This window comes from Metopolophium dirhodum, chromosome 4 (assembly GCF_019925205.1).
Source record: "Metopolophium dirhodum isolate CAU chromosome 4, ASM1992520v1, whole genome shotgun sequence".
Taxonomy (NCBI): domain Eukaryota; kingdom Metazoa; phylum Arthropoda; class Insecta; order Hemiptera; family Aphididae; genus Metopolophium; species Metopolophium dirhodum.
The window spans coordinates 29,288,766-29,312,325 of NC_083563.1; the positions used below are offsets into that span (position 1 = coordinate 29,288,766).

The 23,560-nt window shown below is 34.7% G+C and overlaps 1 protein-coding gene across 1 annotated transcript in view; it reads right to left on the reverse strand.

Moving 5' to 3' along the window:
- Positions 1 to 23,560, reverse strand: part of LOC132943087 (low-density lipoprotein receptor-related protein 2) — a 68,388-nt gene that overhangs the window by 22,651 nt on the left and 22,177 nt on the right. Inside the window, exons 2-7 of the mRNA XM_061011889.1 lie at positions 6,620 to 6,769; positions 5,707 to 5,838; positions 3,424 to 3,684; positions 3,059 to 3,310; positions 2,869 to 2,985; positions 750 to 1,685 (exon numbers count right to left, since the gene is read on the reverse strand). Of these exons, the coding sequence (XP_060867872.1) occupies positions 750 to 1,685; positions 2,869 to 2,985; positions 3,059 to 3,310; positions 3,424 to 3,684; positions 5,707 to 5,838; positions 6,620 to 6,769 (1,848 nt within the window). The remainder of the gene's footprint in view (positions 1 to 749; positions 1,686 to 2,868; positions 2,986 to 3,058; positions 3,311 to 3,423; positions 3,685 to 5,706; positions 5,839 to 6,619; positions 6,770 to 23,560) is intronic.

The following is a 23,560-nucleotide window of genomic DNA, read 5'->3' on the forward strand; positions in this document are numbered from 1 at the left end:
GTTAGTACTCGACTGGTGGTTAGGTTAGGTTAGATTAGGCTAAGGGACTAACCGCACAATTAAATTTTCAGGGCGTATATTTTGGCGTACCTCTAAATTTTTTTTTCTTATGACATCACATAGGACTCTACCCTTATGTAGGATTTCCTACAAAATTACAGTAATTATCTTTGTTTTTACGATTAAAAAAAACTATTACCAAAACGTTTTTTATTATTGACATCTGGTACAGTTTACGTGAATACATGATAAGTATTAAGTATGTAATAATTACCTATACGTTTAATATGTAGATTGTGGGTATTAGGTAATAACCACGGCTGTGGATAGATCTATAACCTTGTAACCACGAACAATAAAATACGAGTCTAAGAACATTTGTCCCATTAGACATTAGAAAACAATGTCATAAATGAAAAATATTTTCATTGGAGTTTATCAAATGAAAATAAATAAAAAAATTTAAGGTGTAATAAAATGAGAGGCGCCGTGGTTATATCACTATATTAGGTATGTTAATTAGATAGGGACGCAAATTTTCTGTTTCATCAGAGCACCTCCACTATTTCTTTTGCAAGTCAAGCCCCAACTACAGTACGCCTGTACTTTATGGCAAGCGTAATTGGAAAACTACTTTTGAATCCTTGTCCGCCGATCGTTCAATAACTATGGCAATAACTGACACCTGTAACCTAACCTACCTCCCTGCAGCTATTACGCACTTTTAGAACGTATATTTACGCTCTTACCTTCTCTCTGGACGAGCGAATGGACGATTTTCACCGATTTTGGGTCTTTGATGTCACGGTTCTTGTACACGGATGAAACGCTGGCCGGGTCGTACTTGTTGACGCTCATTATGCCCTGCTTAGTGCCGTCCGACCAGTACACACGGTTCTCGAACACCGCCAGCCGAGACGGCGAAGGCACCTGCGGCCCCCTGAGTATGAGGTGTCGGTCATTTCCATCGTAGTCGACCGTCTCGACGTAGTCCAGCAACGAGTCACACCAGTACAGCCGCCTGTCAAGAATGTCGGCCGACACGCCGGACGCCTTGTACACGGCATCGGTGACTATGGCTTTGGTGTCGCTGCCGTCCATGTTGGCACGGATCAACTGGTTGCCGTCCGCTATGAACATGTATCCCTGGGTGGGGTCAAGCGCGATGTCCGACGGGTTAGTCAGGTTGCTGCTCAGCACGATCGCGTGCCACCGGCCGTTCAGCTCGAACACGTCCACCTTCTGACCTACACCGTCCACCACGTACAGCTTGTTGCCGACCCAGTCCACTGCTACCGATATTGGCTCCCACATGCCGGGCAACGTGATCTCCGGTGGCATGGCGTTACCGTCCCGCACGAACTTGTCCGCGTCCAGCAGCCTTACCGACTTGATCTTCTTTAGCTTCACGTCGGACCAGTACAGCGTGTTGAATGCATAATGGTAGTCCATGCCGCTGGCCGACGTCGCGTTGGCCACCACCACCTGGTTCTGGTACTTGGAATCCATTTTCATGATGTTCTTGTCCTGGGCGAAGTACACCTGGAACGGTTGCGTCCGGTTGTTGGCCACACACTTTTTCCGGTCCATCAGCACGTACCCGGGATAACAACTGCACGTGTACGATCCTTCAGAGTTCTTGCACATTTGTTCGCAGAATCCCCATTCGGAGCACTCGTCACGATCTGAAAATATATAACGATAGTAATATAACGAAAATCACGTCATATGGGTGTCCATGTCAATAGTAGCTCGTCACCGTTTTTCGACGAAAAATCATAGATTGCGAAGAAAGTTCCTCTATTTTTTTTTTTTTTTTTGAAAGGAAACTGTATAGTAATTATATGACATTTCGAAACCTCAATTAGCTAGCCTAACGGGTGGTTAGTCTCACCCTCTACACGCAGGCCACGTGAAGCTGTTAAAAATCCGATAGGGAACAGAAAATATTTTATTCGGATTATTGTAAAAACAAATTTAATATACCAGCTGATGATTCATTTATCATTGAACAATCATTATTTCAAAAAGTATAAATGTTTTTGAAAAAAAAAAATGTATATGGTTTCTAGTCATTTAATAAAATTTAAAAAAATTATATGTATTTTGTAATATTATAAATATTAATATAAATATTATTAATTATATATAATATTTTTTATACTAAACATTTTTTACTTTTTTAAATGTCAGCATACAGTTTTAATTTACATATTCCAAAGCAAAATATTTTTCCAACTAGGTATTTCGATACATTAAAACCGAATTTAGGACGAGTAATTTGTGAGTTATAAGTATATTTTAATTTTTCGGGGTAACCGTGTGACTTCACTCCGCTCATCAAAACTTTAAATATTTATAATTTATAAGCTATTTGTCCTAATTGCGATTTATAAGTATAGAAATAATAAGAAAAATATTCTTCTTTGGAATATGAAATTAAAACTGCATGCTGTTGTTCAAAAAAAGTAAAAAAAACTTTAAAAATGTTCATGATAAAAAATATTAAAAACATATACCTAATTGTTTTAATTGTTGTTTTTTAACAACTAGACACCATGAAACCATGAAAACATTTCAAAAACATTTCTACTTATTGAAATAATAAGTGTTCAATGATAAAATAATCACCTGTGGTATAGATTATAGAATAATGAAATTTGAATTTAAAATACTGCAAAAATTCATTTTTTTTTTGTCAGACGTTATTTTATGCAATTTACATCTAACTAGAAATGCTATCACTGTATAAAGATAAACTTAATGACTAATGAAATTATAACGTCTTCATTGTCCTAAAACGTCGTCGTCGTCAAAAGTAATTAGTGACTTGGACAGTTGTACGTCACACTTCATGACCCTACTAACCTATACACGTCTTCGAATCGTTTGCGATTTTTCTTCCTTCCGCACAATAACATGATCCACCGGTGGGTGATGCCTGACACTTGTACTCGCAGCCCAGAGCCGGACAACTGAGTGTCGCTGTGAACAAGACACATAAGTATATAATATAAAACGAGGGAGAACAACGATTAATTTATCTGTTAACACTTACAGCACGCCGCCTCTTCGTCGGCATTATCCTCGCAGTCCTTATGCCCGTCGCACAGTTGCGACTTGTTTATGCATTTGGGCCGTTTGTTCGGTGCACCCTGGGGACAGAGATATTTTCCCGGGCAAGCCAGCGCGGTGCAATTCAACTCGTCAGTGCCGTCGTGACAGTCGGCGTACCCATCGCACTGGTAGTTGAGCGGGATGCAAAGCCCGTTGCCGCACCGGAACTGGCCGACGTGGCAAGCCGCGAAATCTTTTAGGAAAACAAACGTGTAATCGAAATCGATAGAGGAAACGCAAGAGATGTGTCCACCGCCTCCACATAATATCGATGTAGGTATTATAATATATTTTTGTAATACTCACTGCAGTTTTCTTCGTCGCTGTTGTCGCCGCAATTGTTTTGATGGTCGCATTTCAGTTTCGGATCGATGCACTTTTGCCCATTTAGACAGCGGAATTTATCTAGTGGACACGACATGTTCATGGCCGTCCCGCAGTTCTCCTCATCCTTGTGGTTGCGGCAGTCGAAGTAACCGTCGCACCGCTTGGGCTTGGGCAGACATGGACCGCTGCCTGGACCGTTCACCTCGCAGCGGAAGTCTTCAGTCTGGCATTTTCGGTACGCTAAACAATAAATTGCACATAATGTACATCATAACAATATAATATACCGTGCTGTATAATAATGTGTTTTTAGAGATAAATCACGACGGTCCGCGGTATCGATGCGGGTGCGACGTAAAAAAGAAATCGATCGCGAACCGTGATTGACAGTACAGCGGCACGGCGGAGATCGAAACACTTCGCGATACACGACAGATAGGCGTTTTTGCGTGAGTTTCGACACACGAGATTAAAATGAAAACGACGACGAATGATGACCGGTGGTCTCGTCTCGTTTCCGCAAATTGTTTTCGTACACAGACGTGATGAAACGATTAAGCCCCGTGTGATGGTTGCCGTTACTTTTTATTTCGAAAATGTATATAATATATAAAGTAGGTATATACAGCCGTGTTATTATTTATGCGAGCTGCACGCATTAATCGACTTTTAGATTAGAATCGTTGAAAATTCTCTGCAAACTCGTTATTTACCATTATAGGTCGTTTAATGCGTACCCTCCCCTCTCTGCAGCCACTGTATACATTCGCGAGCGGCGAGAGTCCAAATCGCGTTTTTTATGGTGGAAAAAAAACCTCATCGCCTAGGATCGTTGAGTTTTTTTCAATACGACGATGTTATTACACCGGCAGCACTGCGCGGATGACGATAACATTATATATACCTAGGTACCTACTTAAACACTATAATTATGGAACCGACTAATTTGTAAACGGATCGTATGCGTGGAATGCGCGTGCGAGGCGCTTGCTTTGTTATATTATTTTTTTCCTCCCGACAGACCACCATAAAATATAGGACTGTAACACGTGATGTACACAGGCACTCGGACACTCGAAGGTGACGCACCCGGGAGAGGAAGCGAAAAATAATAATAATATATTAGCGAGCCTACTTCGTAGGATTTTTCTGAAATCGCAGTTCGTCTAAACCGTTGACGGCCGCATTCCGACCTATACATGTTTAAGCACGAGAGCCTTAGCAGCTATATAGTGCAGTTGTAAACACTGCGGACGAATCGATTCATTATAAAAAATGTATATAAATCGACCGTAGGTACATCGTTTGCGTAGGTATCACTATTGTTACTTTTGGCCATTTTTGCAAGATAGTTGAGTATCGTTTGCATCAGCATATATTTAACATTATAACTTGAAAAGATTGGGAATCAAAAATCAAACTTAAACTTGACGCTTAGCTACTAAATATTATTTTAATTTTGAAAAATATTAATATATATGATATCATGAATGGGGGGGAGGCTTGAGGGGACTTGGCTGAGGGGTTGGCCTAATTCAAAAATCAGTACTTAGTACTAAGCATATGTAATTTTTTTTTAATATTATAAGAGGTGGGTCCTTAAGGCTTAAGTCCTCCCTCCCAAAAAAAATTGAGCTATTTGCGCTTATGCTATTAATTGAAAATTAATAGATCCTACATTTAGTTAACAAGGATAAACGTAAAAAATTTAAATTAAGGCCACTTCATTAATACAGTGACACGGAGGTCCCAGATTGGAATGCTCAAAAGTGCTCGTAGTTTACTACCTACCTAACTTTTAGGTAGGTAGACTAACATCTTATGGTCGTAATATTTAATTTTCAAATTTGTGTAGCAATAAGTATAGTATGTTTTATAATATTTTGACTGTTGCTTAAAATTGAATTGGAATAGTCAATTTATTTTTAATTAGGTATATTTATGATATATAATTATAATTTTAACAGTTATTGAATTTTCAAGTTCAACCAGAATTACCTGTTAAAAGTTCTTTTAATATGTGATGTACCTTTACTACCACAGTTTGTACTCTTACCTACTGCCTACAAATGATGAATTCATCAATATTTTTAATCTCTTCTATATTGTTAAATATACAAATGGCAAACGATGACCAATGGCATCATAATATACATAATATACGATCGAGAACTCGATATTCGTATTTCTTACTCACCGATTACCGTTTACTAACCGTGTACGGGAAAAGTTTTGGTTAAGTAGTAAGTATATTATACTCACTGCAATCGGCCTCGTCGGAGCCATCCACACAGTCAACAGTAACATCGCACCGGTAGTGCGGTGGGTAACAGTACGTCTTGTTAAAATGGTACTGACGGCATGGTAACAGCGTGGGTTCGCACTCGGGCGGAGCTAATGGAAAATCAAACAGGATACGAAATTATTATTTGTTTTTTCTCCGTCACTGACCATAGTCTGTACAATACACAGCGTGTCAAAAATGACGCGGTGCGCGGGGTCAGTGTGCCTATATTATAATAATATTATGTGTCACCGTCATTAACCACGAAACTAATCAGCTGCCTAAGCATAAAATCATTATTAAAAGAACTATTCAATGGGCTGAAAGGGTTACCTGTATGCAAAAATAAAAGTTCAAATGAGAACCAACCAATATTGAAGCATTTACGTTTGAAGTTTAAACAGAAAATTTTTTTTGTAAATTCTTGTTAAATTATACTTCAGATTGTACAAGTAATAAAATTAAATATTGGTGGACTTGGTGGTGGACACGAAAAGAATCAGAACCCCTCTCCCCTCAGGGTATGTAAAATGTAAATATTAGCCTTCTTGGTCGCTTTCGGTTAAACAATTTACTCTTAGTTAACTATCGATAAGCTTTTAACCTCAACCGTAGATTTTTCCCTCTCAAACACTACAAAAAAATCCCCCCCCTCCCACTCTAATATTTTGCGTTCTATTTTAGTTCATAGATCATTTTAAAGTTATACCAGACTATATTACCTCTTAAAATATAAAATCAAAAGTACCACCTATTATAGGGTGCAGCAGTCGTTAATATAGTATATACACGGGCGACGAGAGACAAATAGGTTATAATCGTCAAAATTGTGAACATATTATACTCTACTCGGTCATTATTATTATAATTATTAATAGTATTGTCACTCACGGCAGCTCTGGAACTCGTCCTCTCCCCGATCGCAGTCTTTTTGCATGTTGCACAGCAAGTCGGAAGTTATACACTTGCCGTCCGAGCACCGAAACATGCCCGGACCGCATGTCGTCGTCGCCGGAGTGCCGGTCGTCGTTTCGGCGGCTACTGTAACACAAAAACGAGACAAGAACGATTAACACACTGTAGTCGTATAGGTACAATTTAAAATCTAAACACCCAAAAAAGAAAACCGACCGGACGCGGGCACGCACACTTTGGGCACTCCTGCGCCGGGTCCACAATAAACAACACACCGCGATGTAATATCTAATATAGGTATATAAATTATATTGTACAAGAGAGCATTGTGTTTCGAGCACACCTTTCGGACGGACGGACGCCAGAAACGCGTACATATATAGGTATTATTATAATACGTGTACCTATAATACTGGCTATACGCGGTAATATACATTTACAGGTAAGTAATAAAATATATCACCAAGGTACGTCCACTTATATATATATATTATTATGTATGTACGACGCGTCGTAGATAGTAATACCTCGCACCGTCGCCATTGCTCTGGTCGTCGTCGTCGTCCAAAGATAATGATTATAATAATAATAGCAATAATAATCGAACCAGGCGCATTTCACTTACGCCCGTGCACGAGAGGTATATATATATTTTTTGTTTTTACATGAATATTATACAGTTAAAACCTTAGGGACCTGGGACACGATTATATTATTATTATGCATGTTATGTATTACGAACAGGAATATGCGTCGATGTATAGTAAAACTGTTACAAATAAGCAAGACAATGTGACATATACTTTTTAGTAGACCCATTAGTGGTGACGTTCTCGGGAGTATAGGTACATGACTAAATAAACAGGCATGTCAGCAAACTCGCGTATTTTTCCTATCACTGCGCATGTGTGCTGTATAGACGTACAAAACTACTAGTTGTATATGTATCTATGTGTGTCCCAGACTAGGAACAAACGATAATTTATATCCAAAATACATTAGGGTGATGATAAAGAACTCGATTATTCCAAGTCTGGGGCACAGCTACATGCAGAAGAATCTTGCTGACATGCCTGTTTGTATTTAGTCATGGGTAGCTGGTATATAATAATATACGACTGACAGTCGTAATAGAAAACATGATCAATAGAGTTACTGACACGACCCGAATATTTGGGGATGACTATATTTGTAATCAATTTCAAATGACGTTTATAACTTGAAAATATACGCATTGAAAAATATGTATAATTAAGGTTGAATATGGATTTTGGATGTTGCTAAAGAGTAGCGAGTGTAACCAACGTATTCAACGAAACTGTTAAAAATAGGGTAGTTTACGAATTAGAACTTTATGGAGTTGTTTTTAATTTCGATAACTTAACTCAACAGTAGTCTGTAAAAAAAAACTTGATATTTAATTAACAAACGCGATAGTTTAAAATATATTTATCATATATTATATTCATGATAATTATTATCATCTGATATTAGTAATAGAAAAAGTAACCATTATAATACATTCATACCTAAAATAAAAAAATAAAAGACACATTGACGTTCGTATACGAAAAATAAAATGATGCTATCGTATCGTATATTATATACATAATTATGTAATAATAACTATTATAATTAAACGGTTTTCGGTATGTAATATTATATCGTAGGTTTAATTAGTATTGACTGTTAAATAAAACGATAGTATTATGTTCAATAGCAATAACATTATAAATTATAATAACATTTTGTTGTGTATTATACCTTGGTACAAGAATTTAATTTTGTCGCCTGATCAGGATCACAGTAAAATTAAGTTTCGAATAAAAAAGGCCGAGTACTGATCTCATATTACACAACGTTTATTGGTTATTGATGTATGATGTACCGTAAACCAAAGTCTGCTCACTCCTATTTCCTATTTCTTACATACATATTATTTAACGATATCCTATATTTTATGATGTATATAAATAATAACTATAAAGGTAGGTCACACATAATAAGGTAGGCATTAAACATGGTATAGTACAATTATTATATTGTAAACCAGGTAGATATTTTTCAGAAAATACAAGCAATTTTTAACATAATATTCTGTATGAGCACATTTGCAGTGCGCGATTTTTGCGGGTTTACGAACCAATGAATCGACTGGAACAGGACACGGTCACAATAAGCGTATTTATATGCATTATACATATTCCTATATTATTTATGTACTATATATATATATATATATACATATACATAAATATTATTTTTATATGGGACGAAGTCACCGGCACCGGTATGAGTGCGGTGCGTGCGCTAGTATTGTTTGAAGGGGAAAAAATACGATTATTTTTTTACTGTAATTGGACATCAATAAAAAAAATGTTGTTTCATGAGTGTATATTATATTGTAATTAATTGTACTGTATTATTGTTATATTGGCCCGCATTTTACGGGCGCGAAATCAGGTCGTTTGCGAATTAACCCACACTACTAAAATATTATTGCGGATCGCGCGCGCGAAAAGTTCGATTATAAATTGTGTATAATAATAATATGACGTCATTCGACTCGTCACGGCGTGGCGTTATTAAAAAAATATAATATATACAGTTACTAATATTATACTTGACTTAGGAATATTTTTGTTTTACTAATTATTTTATCGGTAAATTCATCATAAATAGTTTTTTATACATAAGTAAATGAGAATTTCAAACGCTATTATAATTTTCTTTTACTATTTCTATGCTAGAGTAAAAAAACATAAATATCAGTTGCCATTAAACAACTAAAACATATTATTGGGACTATTAATAACTGAAAACTGTCCACGTTAAATGAGGAAGCTATGTCAATATTCAATATAATATAGCGACTGAGAAAAATGCAAGCTGTGCAAGTGCAGTATATTATATAATATTATATATTTTTTGAGCGCACCTCAGGCGTATCATAATCATTCCGTCGCGATCATATATAATACCAATAAATACAAATAAATAATATATATTATTACATACGTATATCATAGGTATGTAATTATGATTAATTATTATCTGCACACATAATATTATATATGAATAATATGTGTGTACATGAGAATCTACGTATCTCTCTGTCACGGTCGTGGTATTGTTTTAATCTTATATATATGTATATATTATATCGACCACGATATTATCCACTTCTCAAATTACTTTTCTTTCTTATCCGAATCCGACACCCTGTCGTAAAAAAACTATATAAGTTTCCTAGCTCCCTCTCCGCCATATATTATGGCGCTGGAAAATTGAACACACATAATACCTATAGATATAAAGTATAGGTACCTTATGTATATATTATATGTTATACAGCCGGTTCGCAGAAGCTACTATATATTATTATAGGTAAATACCTACGTAATATATATATATATAATAATATAACACGTCACATTAAATTCATGTGCACATCCTATAGGTACAATCGAATAACGTTTTCACGGTGTCGCAGTGCGTGTAATAATATAGACCTACCATTTTCGTGCCACGCGGCCGTTGAGAAGTCGTCTACGAAGACTTTCTCCGACATAATTTACTTTACTTAATAATATATTGTAAACTTTAATAGTCTATTATATCTGTATATATAGAAACAACACAAAATAGTGAATCGAGAATTCGTTTTTTTTTGGGGGGGGGGGGGGGGGGGGCTGAGAAGGCTTGTTCAAAGCTTGATAAAATGTTATTCTTGGGATTTATTGCTACGTACAACTTCTGTTTTGCTCCCCTTATAATAATACCTGCACGGCTGCATCCTTTATAAATACAACAACGTTTAGCTCTTTACGAAATTATTTCGGGCATCAGCACTAAAAGACATTATATCCAATAACAGAATATTAATTATAAAGTGCGTTAGGGCAAATAATATAATGTTATCTCTGCGCCAACCAACCATTCATCAGACACCACTGATGTTCGTAAATTATACACAGCATATATAAATATATATATATATATATATGCGAAATTATAACGCAGCCTTTGACACGAACACGCTACCGCGGGGTGTTAACACAATAATAATACATAATATACGTCATCCATCGTATAGCATCGTCGCGTGTACGGGCAAACATAATATTATATTATATATTATATTAATTAACACTTTCGAGTGCATATTGTGTCGTCGCTGCGGTCTACATAATATAGCTCTCCTCGGCGATGAGATCAACAGCTGTCGATGAGAGATCATTGAAATAGGTTTACGAGAGGTTCTAGCCTGCTTCTACCTGTATACTGCACGCAGACGTCCACAATAGTAATGTAGTCAGTTCCAACGATCTAATTCTACACTAGCTCTACATAATATCATAATAATAGCATCGTGTCGTCACAGAGTTGGGCACCAAAGAAACTTGCAGACAGGTAACCGACCTTTATGTTACCAGCGTATTGTATACACGGTATACGGCTTTGGGGGGAGGGGGTGGTTACCGTGAACCGTGCTTGTAAGCGACTTAAACGAATATAATAGCATAATGTACCATGTACGACTATAATAATATTATAATAGTACCTAGGTATACAGTTTGCAGGTAATCAATATACGCATGCGTCATCGAGCCGCGCTTATATTATATAGTATTATAAGTTCATAATAACAATTAACAGCACTCGTTTATAAATTGGATGTGGTCAGAGAAAATTATTTAATACAATAATTTGCACGTTCTGTTCAGAATATAGTATACTTTTTAAGCATTATTATCTGTGGATTATGATAATATAATTTATCAGTATTCGACAATGCTATTTTTTACAACATAAATAAGAGTTTCACTAGCTTAAAATCTATTATAAACCTGCCTTATCTTATAATATAAGTATAGTATGATATAATATACATAGATTTTAAAGATTAATAAAAATATCCATGCATTTCAAATATAATATGGCATGTATATTCACAACATATAATAATATCTAGGCATACGATTATATCGTGTATAATGCAAGTGATTAGATTTTTTCGAAAGTATATTGACGGATTTTTAAACGTATAAAAATATAAGTTTAAAATATCAAATTAATGTTATTTACCCCGTTGGAATACGAAGTATAATATTTAACATCACTACATATTATTAAGTTTCAGCACAAAACTCAGTGTCATACCGCCATCGTGCATAATAAAATCCCTAACGAATATGGTGATTAAAAAAATAAAATATTATTATCTTGTATACATCAACAACAGCATTATGTTCTATATATCATCCATCATATATTATATGCACTGTAACTAATTATATTATTTATCTCTCGTACCTGTATACACTATCAATCTATTAAAACTAACATAATAGTATTCGAGTATAATGATGTTAAATTATTATTTTAATCTTTATCAAAAAAAAAAATATAATATAATAAGTAATGTAATTATTTTACTAGTCCTAATTTATTATACGCGACCTTGTCATGCTAAAGGGTATCGTAAAATGTATTTCCATTTAGAATGGACTAGATGTACCTATAAATAATATTGTCAACCCTGATCACCTTGTGCTGTATAAAATATATATATTTGACAATCTATGTATACATAGAATTTTATTTAATAAAATATATTAAAAATAACGAATACGCGGTTTGCATTACCGTATAAAATATTGACGAATAGTTCTATAAAATATGTACCCATTACTATTGACAACGTAAGTGTTATTTTCTATTTTAAATATTTTTTTAAACTTATATTCGGCAATTTTTTTTTTTTTAGTACTATTATTCATCTAATAATTGGCCTTGCGCGTTAAAAATTTGTTGACCTTGTACACAAAACGATACTACGAGTACAACAGCAGATCGACAGCGCGTAAACTATATTATTCCCGACTTTGTATTAGAAATTATTATACCTAATGATCACGGGATGCACACATGACATCGTTTAAACGTAGTTACACAGGCATGATATCAAGTTATATAGGTACCTACTTGCGTGACATACAAATTATACGGAATTCAAGACGCTATAATAATAATATAATACACAGCTATACCTACAAGGTGTAACAGAAAGACTTGACTAATGCTTCTTAAACGTATTACAAAATTTGTTAAAATTATATGATTAGTAAATAATTTATAAAATATACTCATGTCAGCAAATTCCCAAGAAAAATATTTTGAAAAAAGTTATTAAGTTCCAAATTCATCATTTAATCAAAAAAATATTGATATTTTAAACAATTCTAAAAAATAAACTACTTGACTTGACTTACTGATCAAAATTGTTCTTATAATCAGATTCACAAATTGGCTATTTTGAATATATCCAAAAAAATTTTAATTAAATTAATTTTTTTTTTAATTTTCAGTGTTAAACAATAATTTTTTGTTTAATATAATATGTGTAGCACAAGTGACTATAAATTATATATAAGAAAAATTTTAGTATTGATTAGAACAAAAGTTCATTTCTATCTGTTACACCCTGTATACTTTTATATAAAAAAAAATTAAAACCTGGTTATTTGATCGTACTTAAAATATTAACACTTATACAATATGATAATGTTGATATTCAATCCGATTAATGCGTTAACCATATGCGATATTCCAATAAATGCATAATTATTATATGTACGTGCGTTCGCGATGAAGAAAAAAAACCATCAAAGAAGAAGCATTAGAAACACAACTCAACCGTAGTTAAAACCTAGAGCGGATCATTTTTCTCATTATTCTCATAAAAAATAAAACCATTTTTTGAAATAATAATACACACTTATAAACTAAAAATATAAATAAAAGTCTATCATAATATTTTTATGAGAATAAAAATCAATAGGTAGGTAATAATAATGAAAATCAATAATGACTGAATGGAATATTATCATGCGAAAAACGATGACAGATTGGTACATCATACCCCATTATTTTGTTAGGTACTATTTTTTATAAAATTATGATTTTAAAATTATAAAAACACCGAATACAATACAAGTTAAAAATAATATAACATCGACAAAGTGATGATAACAGATAAATTTCCAACTGACCAAGCATAATTTTATCGGTAGTGTAATAACATAACAAAGATAAACATATATTTGATGATATAATGTTCCGTAACTCTATATAGGTACCAACGTCATTTCATTTAGCAATATAGCATTTTTGTCTGTGCAGTTGTTTTTTTTTTTTGCTGTTAAATTACACAACTATATATAACTACATTTTGCAGATTTTAATTTCCTCGTGAAAATTAAAAAAAATTCTCAGTAGAGTTATTATAATATGGTTACGAACAGGTATCCAAATTAAAAACTTTAAAACTGGTGTTTCTGCAGTTGATGAACATAATAAATACGAGTATAATATGGGTAATTTGATCGACGAATCGTGCGCCGCCAGGACGGCCAAAAACCTCTCGCGCACAAACAATGAGTCTTATAAACAATATGATACGATTAATCAATCACCAAATACAATAGTGTTCATTATATCTTTCGGCATCTCGCATATCTTAAAAACAAAATGAAAAAGTCGTTCTCCTTCTCTTCTCTTCACTCTACTCATCCTCCTCGTCCGTCCACAACACCCCTTCGTGCGTGCTCTCTGTCGGAAATACCTATCAAAATAATTCTTATAATATTTGCATACTCACACAAATACACATGGGTACATACAACGCGTATAATAGTCGTGACGAGCGGCGAAGGTTGAAGGTACTCTTTTCGCGCGGCCGTCGCGGTTTTACAATAATATAAAACGAAAAAGAAAAAAAAGAACGCACAACATTCACCTCTCTTCGGTGTCATCCGAAGTGAAAGCAAATTTACCACAACAATGTAACGATTCGTCATTTTTTCCAGTCCACGTATCCATGCTGCTATAATATATATATATATATATATATATATATATATATACACACGCATAAATATATACATACGTGTAATAACGATATAGGTTAACTTGAGAAATTGTACGTGTAATGCAATAATAGTGGAAAAACGAAAAAAATGTCCAAAAAAAAATTCGATTATAATGGTTTTCACACACTGTTTTCGTCTTCGCAAAAGAGAAAACCCGATAGGTATATTATAATATATAATATACTAAACACAGCAGTAGAAAAAACAAATCCATAACGCATATATTTATATTTATATCTATATATATAATATAATATAATCACCTATACTCGTCGAATATATAAGACCATAATAATTGGCGTTTTTTTTGTCTTCTTTTCTAACGACCTGGATAGTGGATTTTCCGTACGTGACGTCATTTTCGAACTGGTATTATTAATGCCATTTTTTTTTTGTTTTTAACAGACCATATTATTACTCAACATTCAACGATCAAATTTCGCATGTATATTTTCTATTTCGAGATTAAACACGATATTATTAAATATCGTTTTATAATATAAAATACACGTAAATGTTAAAACGTCAATACAAAACATTTATTATTATTAAAGTAAAATACGATACGTTTCGAAATATCAATGTCACCGATTACACGCATGCGCTAGACTGCTGGGGAATGTATTAACCGAACATTATAGGCCATTAGGTTCAAATCATTAGGCATCCGACTATAGTGGACTGACTAATGGACGTAGAAATATATTATCGTAAAGCGTGTACCTATACATTATAAAAACATTTGACGGCAATGATATAGAATTTCCAGAAAATCTTGAGAATAGTATAATAATATAAGTAGGTGCATTGTATTACAAATTATAATGCACTACACCACTTCTGGTGAAACACCTCGAACCAACCGCTGCAGTTTTGCGGAACACCTAAAACGATGAGATATTATTATCATTTCGTTCGAGTTGGTTTTCGTATGGTCAAAATGTAATTACAGAACACCCAAACTTCACTTTCTTGCATTGATTCTATACGGTTACTTATTGTCTTATTACTACGCGGATGTTAGGTATAGTAATAAGCGAAGAAGTTATACGCGCCTTTCATGATATTTAGCATATAGCATATCATGGTACCGCATAAAATTTATTAATGTAGCTGGTCATCTGATTTCAGAAGTTGAGCGTCAATGCAAATATAATATGATTATACTCATTGAAATCTAAACAACAATTTTAATGAATACTTATAGTACCTACTACATTGACACTTCGAATTTATTGCAAAGAATATTATCTTGTAGGTAATTCTTGTCATTACTACGTACCGAACATTTTTGTTCTGATTAGCCCCCCGTATCGAATCTTAAACTCCTGTAACGGTTTAAATAATTGTGATTTCTTAAAATATTTGATAAGTTAAAACTAAAACATTGCACCCGGAAATGTAAAAATGTATTAAATATGTAGTTTAGTATTAATTAACTAATAATTGGTATCTTAATATATTATGTTCTTAATTATTTCATATTATGTGCCCCTTTATACGTTTTATAATACACTATAGCTATTGTACTCTCGGCCCACCATGGGCGTATATTATTTAATAAATAAATATATATTATACACACTCGCGTGTTGTGGTATTGTCGAAATCGGGCAGATGATATACTTAAAAAACGTCACAAGTTTTTCAAAAAATGAAAAGAACCGAGTGCCCGCGCTGCACTGGTGGAAATACGAAATAGTCGAATCCCAAATGGTCAAACATCGATAAATCGTATACAATTTTATTAAGACATTAATATTGATATTCGATTACGGGTGTGCGTGATAGTTATTATAAAATCGTATAAAAATTCTAGTATCATACATTACATTACATACTCCTACATTAATTACGAACAATTTAATGTAGGACATTTTCTCCCCAGATTATAATAATTATAATAGTAATAAATAATAATATAATATACAACTGCCAAAGTAAAAAAATAGGTATATAATATAATTATTAATTTAAACATCTTTAACTAAATGTTTCGCGCTTATATTTTTTTTAAAATATGTTCACATACTTATTTAATTTTAATTTTATTTTTATAAAAAATTATTAATTATGTGATTCATTTTTAATAGTGCCACCAATGCGATGACTCAATAATTTTTATTTTGCCCATTTTAAATTAAAACTAAATTATGTTATAGCCTATATATAGGTACTCTATATGAGACAACAAGAATTTACAGTCACTCAATTTTAGGAAAATACAAACAACCGTGTAAAATATACACTCATCGTATATAGGTACACGGGGAGAAAATGTCCATCTACCATTCGTAATATCCTACATTCGCAGAGTAGGAATTTGTTTCCAACTGTAGTTTGGGGCCGACTGTTTCGTGTTGTGTCTTTCCATACTCCGTGACATTTCGTGTCGACAACAATATAATTATTATATTCCATAGCTACTTAGCTGGCATATACCAATAAAACATTATGTGGACTACCGATTGGATGGGTCGTGCAGGTAAAGTCCTCTCATCCATGTCGATATTGTTATCAGATGAATAATAATAACAACGAAAACAACTCCAGTGCCGTAATGGTACAATATTGTCAATAAAAATCTAATCTATATATCATATCGAAATCCGGAAAGTTTGCAATATTGTCGACGAACGAATGAAAAACAGTTTTACGGAGTACCTAATACCTATACATTAACGTCGTTGAAGGGCCACTAAACACGGTAATTGCAGGAAACGTATCTCACACACACACGCGAGCTGGCGCGCGCGCACTCCATCGACAATAGTGCGCTGCGCGGATATCGAAGGACGGCGCCGTCACCACACATGAAATAGTACGTATAATGTTATCGTTATTTTCATCTAATAATAACATGACTCGTGAGTAAAAAAATTTACCGACAAAAATTATCGAAAATATTAATGTATAGAATAATATTATAAGATATTAAAAAAAAAGTTATCGACATGAAAAAAAAAAACTACTTGAGACACCGTCGTCCGTCAGGTTATCCTTAATTCTCGACCATCGACCGAACCCCAACGTCAATATGACATATTTTCTATTCGATTTTTTCTGTACTTTTGGTTTCTTTTCTCGTAGATACACACACAACACACACACATACACATGACCTGCATCCAGCCCGAGAGCGGCCGGGAGTTCGTTCACCCGGCTTCCCGGGTCACACCCATCTGCGCGGAGCTGACCTCTAACTGGTTTCGTACCCGGCAGGGAGAACAAACGCAATGGGAAGGGGGGGGACTACGACTTCGGGTACACGACGCTGCGCCGCCGCCGCCGAATCGTGTACGCACTCGCTCACATAAGCCGCTATATAAGCACGTATTTACAATAATATTTTTATACGTGTGTTTATCGTTAAAACGCCATTAACGCGGTCGCAAGATTGTGGTATATAGGTACATTTAGGTACCGCAAACCCGGTCAGTGCATTTGATATCACCGGCCCGTGCGAGCGGTAGAATTTTTCGAAAAACAACAAGACCATTGACTATTGTAAGTTCAATTGTTCCCCCCCCCCCACGAAGTTTGCGCACGATGTCGACACACGTTATACAAAATACAGTGTGTACAATATTATATAATATAGAAGTTGTGGAGATAAGGCACATCGCTGTAAACGTAACACTAAAGATACGACTCGTAATGAAAATAATAATAATAATGCCTACTGCATTGTATAGAATATTATATAAACCGAAACTCCGACGCGTCTAACGGTAAAAAACTTGCCTCAAGAGGGCGCAACAGTAAATTCGGTTGTCTCGGTCTCGCATACGCGTGTATGTACTATGTAGTGTATACTGACAAGAGACAACCGAGATTAAAATTGAGGTATAATATAAATTATAGTGCCCTTGTCAAAAATCATCAGCGAACTTTATACATGTTATACTGTAGTGATATATTTTTAGAAACTTCGATATGGTATCAAAGATGGTAATTGGAATAAAAATCCCTAAAACAAAAATTAGAATAATAATACAAGTATAAAAGTAAATTAAATAGCATTCAATATTTATTTTAAACATTAAATATAGGTAACTAGGTTTTTTAATTTATAAAGATTCTTTTATACTTGGTTATCAATTGTTAAACTACCTATTATACAATATTTTAATAATATAATATATTAGTTAAATCATAAGTTACACGTCTATCTATACACGTGTAGTTAAATATTAATAATGTTCTAAACGTTTTAAAAATATTTATTAAACCACTTAAATTCAAAAATGCTGTGTGAACAGTAATATTGTATTCCGAGGGGTTTTATTCCGCCATTCATCAAAGATATCAACAGCCATTTTCACTATGACCATGTGCAGTGGAAGATTGCCCATTGATTTTACTGCAAACTGTAAAGGCCTGTCAAGAGCAAAACGGCTCGGAGTCTTATTGGTGTAGACATATTATAGATTATGATGAATAGAGTGCCAAGTAAGTATAGTAAGTCGTCATCACCAAAAAACTAGTCAAGAATTAAATATTTAATAAAAAGTAGAGTTTTCGCTCTTCCGTCGACAATACTACAGCTTAATGATAACCAAGATATGTACCTACCTCTAAATCAATTATCTCTAAGACCTGGTAAACTAAATGTTTAATTAACGCATGTTTGCAGCTGTTGAGATGTTGAACAAAATCAATTATCGACCACACACTGCACGCAGTGGAGACTTTAACGCCGGTCACCAAAGACACTGTTATGTAGTGCGATATACATTATACACTCGTGAGAAGAGAATCATCGACAAACGACGTTTGTTGAGACATACCACGATGATCAACATCATAAAATATAGATTCTATTCGCACCAATCGCACCTAGTATACCTATCTATATAATAGGTATATCGGGAGGTCGTGTCGAATTTCACGGTTTGCGCACTTCTTTTAAAACATATTATATATCTGATATATTATAAAGATAAATGACTGTCTGAAAAATCAAATCTCTCTTGCTCAAAACCTGACAATTTAAATATATACATTTTCTGGACCACGTGTGTACATATTATAACGTTTACCGTACATGTTACTTGCACGTGGGTTTTGCGGTCCACCAGTACTTATTTTAGCTTACGTACCATGGTAAGACACATACGTAAAACCACAGGCCAAATAATACATGCGCCTATATAGAATACGCGTTCCTGAGTCATTATTATTATATCTTACTATTACAATATTACACGTGATGCCGCCGATTGTGCGTCGCCTATTTTCGCTTTAAGATGGAAAAAACATAAACATATTTTATAATAGCTATACCGACCATAGTGCTTTCCCCCTAATGATCAATAATGGTGTGACGCAATCGCAATGTATCGATTATTATAGATTTTCGAACGGGCGTGTTATTAGGTCGCGCTCCCGGTCAGCGAAAATCGAAAAGCCCGATTTTATTATAACTATAATAACTGTTCGTGATACGGTGAGTTTTTTTTTCACTCATATTCTCTTCTCTCGTGAGCTGGGAACTCGTGGAAATCGTCGTGTATATATATATATGTGAGTGTGTGTGAGCCGCGTGGTAGTTGAAGCCTTAAATAATAGAAGGTTTCTATAATTTCTAATCATATAATATATATATAATAGGCCTGCAGGAGACAAGAGTGTGCGTTGAAAGTCGCGAAAAAAATAACGACTACGATGAATAACGTTTTCGTATATACTGAGCCGTCAACGTACACAAAAATATTCCTATATAGTCATTCCACGAGTATACGCGCACGATCGTGTTTTATTATCCCGCTGCAGCAGTTATTGCCACAAAACGGTACGGTACTTTGATATGCAATGCACAAGTCCGTCACGCGAGACCAATATATAGTCTGTTCCAGGCTGACATATATACATATATTATATTTTCAGAGCAAAAACACCGGAAGAGTGTGCAGCCTATATGCGATAATAATAATTGTTGCGTTCGAGCGATTTGTACAAAAACGTTGTCGGGGCACGATTGCTGCGTTGACGATAGACGGCAGACACATAATATATTATATTATATTTACACGTACTATATTGTCGTTAAATTTGTATAAATTATTGTTGAGCAATAATATGCAATATATACTAAAAACACAAACCGCGATGCAGGTATCGAAATTATAAGGTCTAAGTAATATACATATACGCTACGTAATATACGTATAATAGCTATTCCACAACTATATAACTGTTCGTGTTTCGTTGCGTATGATATTATGCACTTACACTGTACGTCTGTGCGTTGCGGGCATTGAATGCAACGGACGTGCAGGGCGCACAGGCGATTTTCTTCTTTTCACGAGATTATAGTAATATATCGAAACGAATCGACCGACGTTGCGCCCGAGGGTCTTAATAATAATAATAATAATATCACGTTGTCGAGAAACGAAAAGGTGCGGAAGAACTGCTGCGCTTATAATACAATATATATTATTAAATTATTATGTAGGATCCGCATCTATTCGGGCGTATGTAATGTGCCTATACCTATCTACCTACGTTATAGTTACGATTTGGTACGCAATTGCTCATTTAGGTACGTTCTTAAATTAGCCATCATAGACGTAATAGACACGGTATTATGAATTCCGCATATTTCGTAATAATTATGTTCATGTAGCGTGCGAGCTCCTCCTATATTATAATATTATAGATACACGACGGTGATATCGCGAGCATATATAGGTCAAACTAGACATTTTGATTATAGATTGGTCCAACGATATAATAGACTCGCCTATTTGCCTGGAAAAAAAATGTACAAGATGCAGGCGGACGTCAACAGAAAAACGTAAAATCGAATGGACCACAATAATAATAACTCAACCAGTGCAAAGTTGTTCAATTTAGATTTGAAAAAACATCACTCGTAAAATTATAATAAAAATTGATTGTACGCCTTCTTTCAAACTCCCCTAAACGCGGCCCGGGCGCAGTTGACCGTATTACACCGACGACTGTGACCTGTCTCAACGACGCCGTTACAATAGCTTTGAGCGTCGATAGAAATTTGGTGCTGACGCCACGCGCTTCGATCTCTCGTCAAGGACTCGCGAGGTATGTAAACAAACTGTGGCCGTCGCCGCGGGATGTCTGCTGCACACATGACGCTCGTCCTCTATTCACAATAATATAATTTCTCGACGGGTATCTTTACGTTCCTATATATATGGGCTATATTGATCGTTAATATTTTAATAATATAATACCTTATATAATAGGTATCATATGTGTAGGTAGTATATTCCCCGACATTATTGTTACACATTTTAATGTTGTTGTTGTTGTACGACGATAAGTAATTAAATCTCGCGTGATGTCGATCCTATAATATATATATTAAGGGTTGTTGGAGACGAGCAGGTCCGGCAAAGTCTCATTGGGGCGCGAGAATGTCGAAGGTGGAGCCAAAATCTTCATAATAAAGTAAATGCACTGATTTTATAATGGTACATATTTCATACGGGCTCGACCTTGCCGGACGAAAATTCAACGGGACGACGACGGCACTGCAGACTGCGCAGTTATCGTTGCAACTGCTATTAACTTTATCACGCGCTAATATAATGTATGAGGTGCATATTTTATAAACTTATATTATAAATTATTATAATAATGACGAGGTCGTATTCCTGCACGGATGCACCGTCGTTGTGTGACGACGAACACGACGTGTGTTCAACAATGTGAATAATTGCCCGGCGAGATTAGTCGTCCGGCGACAGGTATATATATATAGGTATGGTAGGTAGGTAGGTATACGTGAAAACGTCCGAAATTCGCATTGTCATGGTAAGCCGACGACGCCATTGCACGGCGAGAGGCGAGAAATAATAATAAGAAGATGTATAGGAAAAAAAGAAAACATCCGTGTGACTATAAAAAAATAATCGTTAATGTCTCGAATGCGCGTGCGCGAGTGTGTGCTTTGCACACTCTGTAATAATTGCAGCTATATAAGGTGTATAATATTATTATAATATTATGTATACGTCGTACGTCGATCGATAACGGACGTCCTTGGTCCATCGTTATTGACACAAGTGCGACGCAGTGGCACTAGCCGCCGCCGTCTTGGATACCTCACGCAAAAGTATATATCATCTACAGGTACCTATCATAATCCTCGTTCACCGTAAGATTGGTGGAATATGAAAAATCACAAAACATGTGATGATATATAGTTATGTAAATAAATATTTATTACCTATATATAAATACCGTGAGTAATTATAGGGTTTTAAATGTTTACATAAATTATATTCGTATTTAGACTGTCTCGGCCTTTTAAAGAACACGAAATCCAATACATTTAACATATTTCTATTTTATTTTCAACATCCGCAATGAAGTTGAAACACGCTGTATGTAATACATATATGTACAGAAAGCGCGTCCTGCAATTATTAAAATAATAATACTCTCGTTAATCAACGAGCCACTTTCTTTCATCGATATTGTACATTCCGGTCGTATTATACTGTATAGCCATCTATATTAGTATATTATTAGTTATTACTATTATATTATCGTCATCGTTGACGTATTAATTTATTAAATTATTATTTATTACCGAGTTTGATGCATATTAGGTAGGTACATAGCTCCTAACTACCTAACCTATAATATACCAACCAGTAGTCGCTCCGGTCAATTACGGTTTACGGTTTATGGTATCCAGGCATCCAGCCTTCTTTTGTAGTTTTGTGATAGTGTAATTATTACACACACGCACACGAGACCTGATGCCTTTAATGATATCTTATTGCTATTGCTAATTATTTGTTAGATACCTAGGTATATATATACGCTATGAACATCGACGATATAATTTTAATTCCACCCGATAGGAAAGTGTTCCTCGCAGGAACCACATCAATTTTGTCCTTGTAAATTGTTACACACTACACAGTGGAGTAACTTTTTTTTGAGGTTGGGGGCAAAATAAAATAAATATGTTTTTACCTATTCT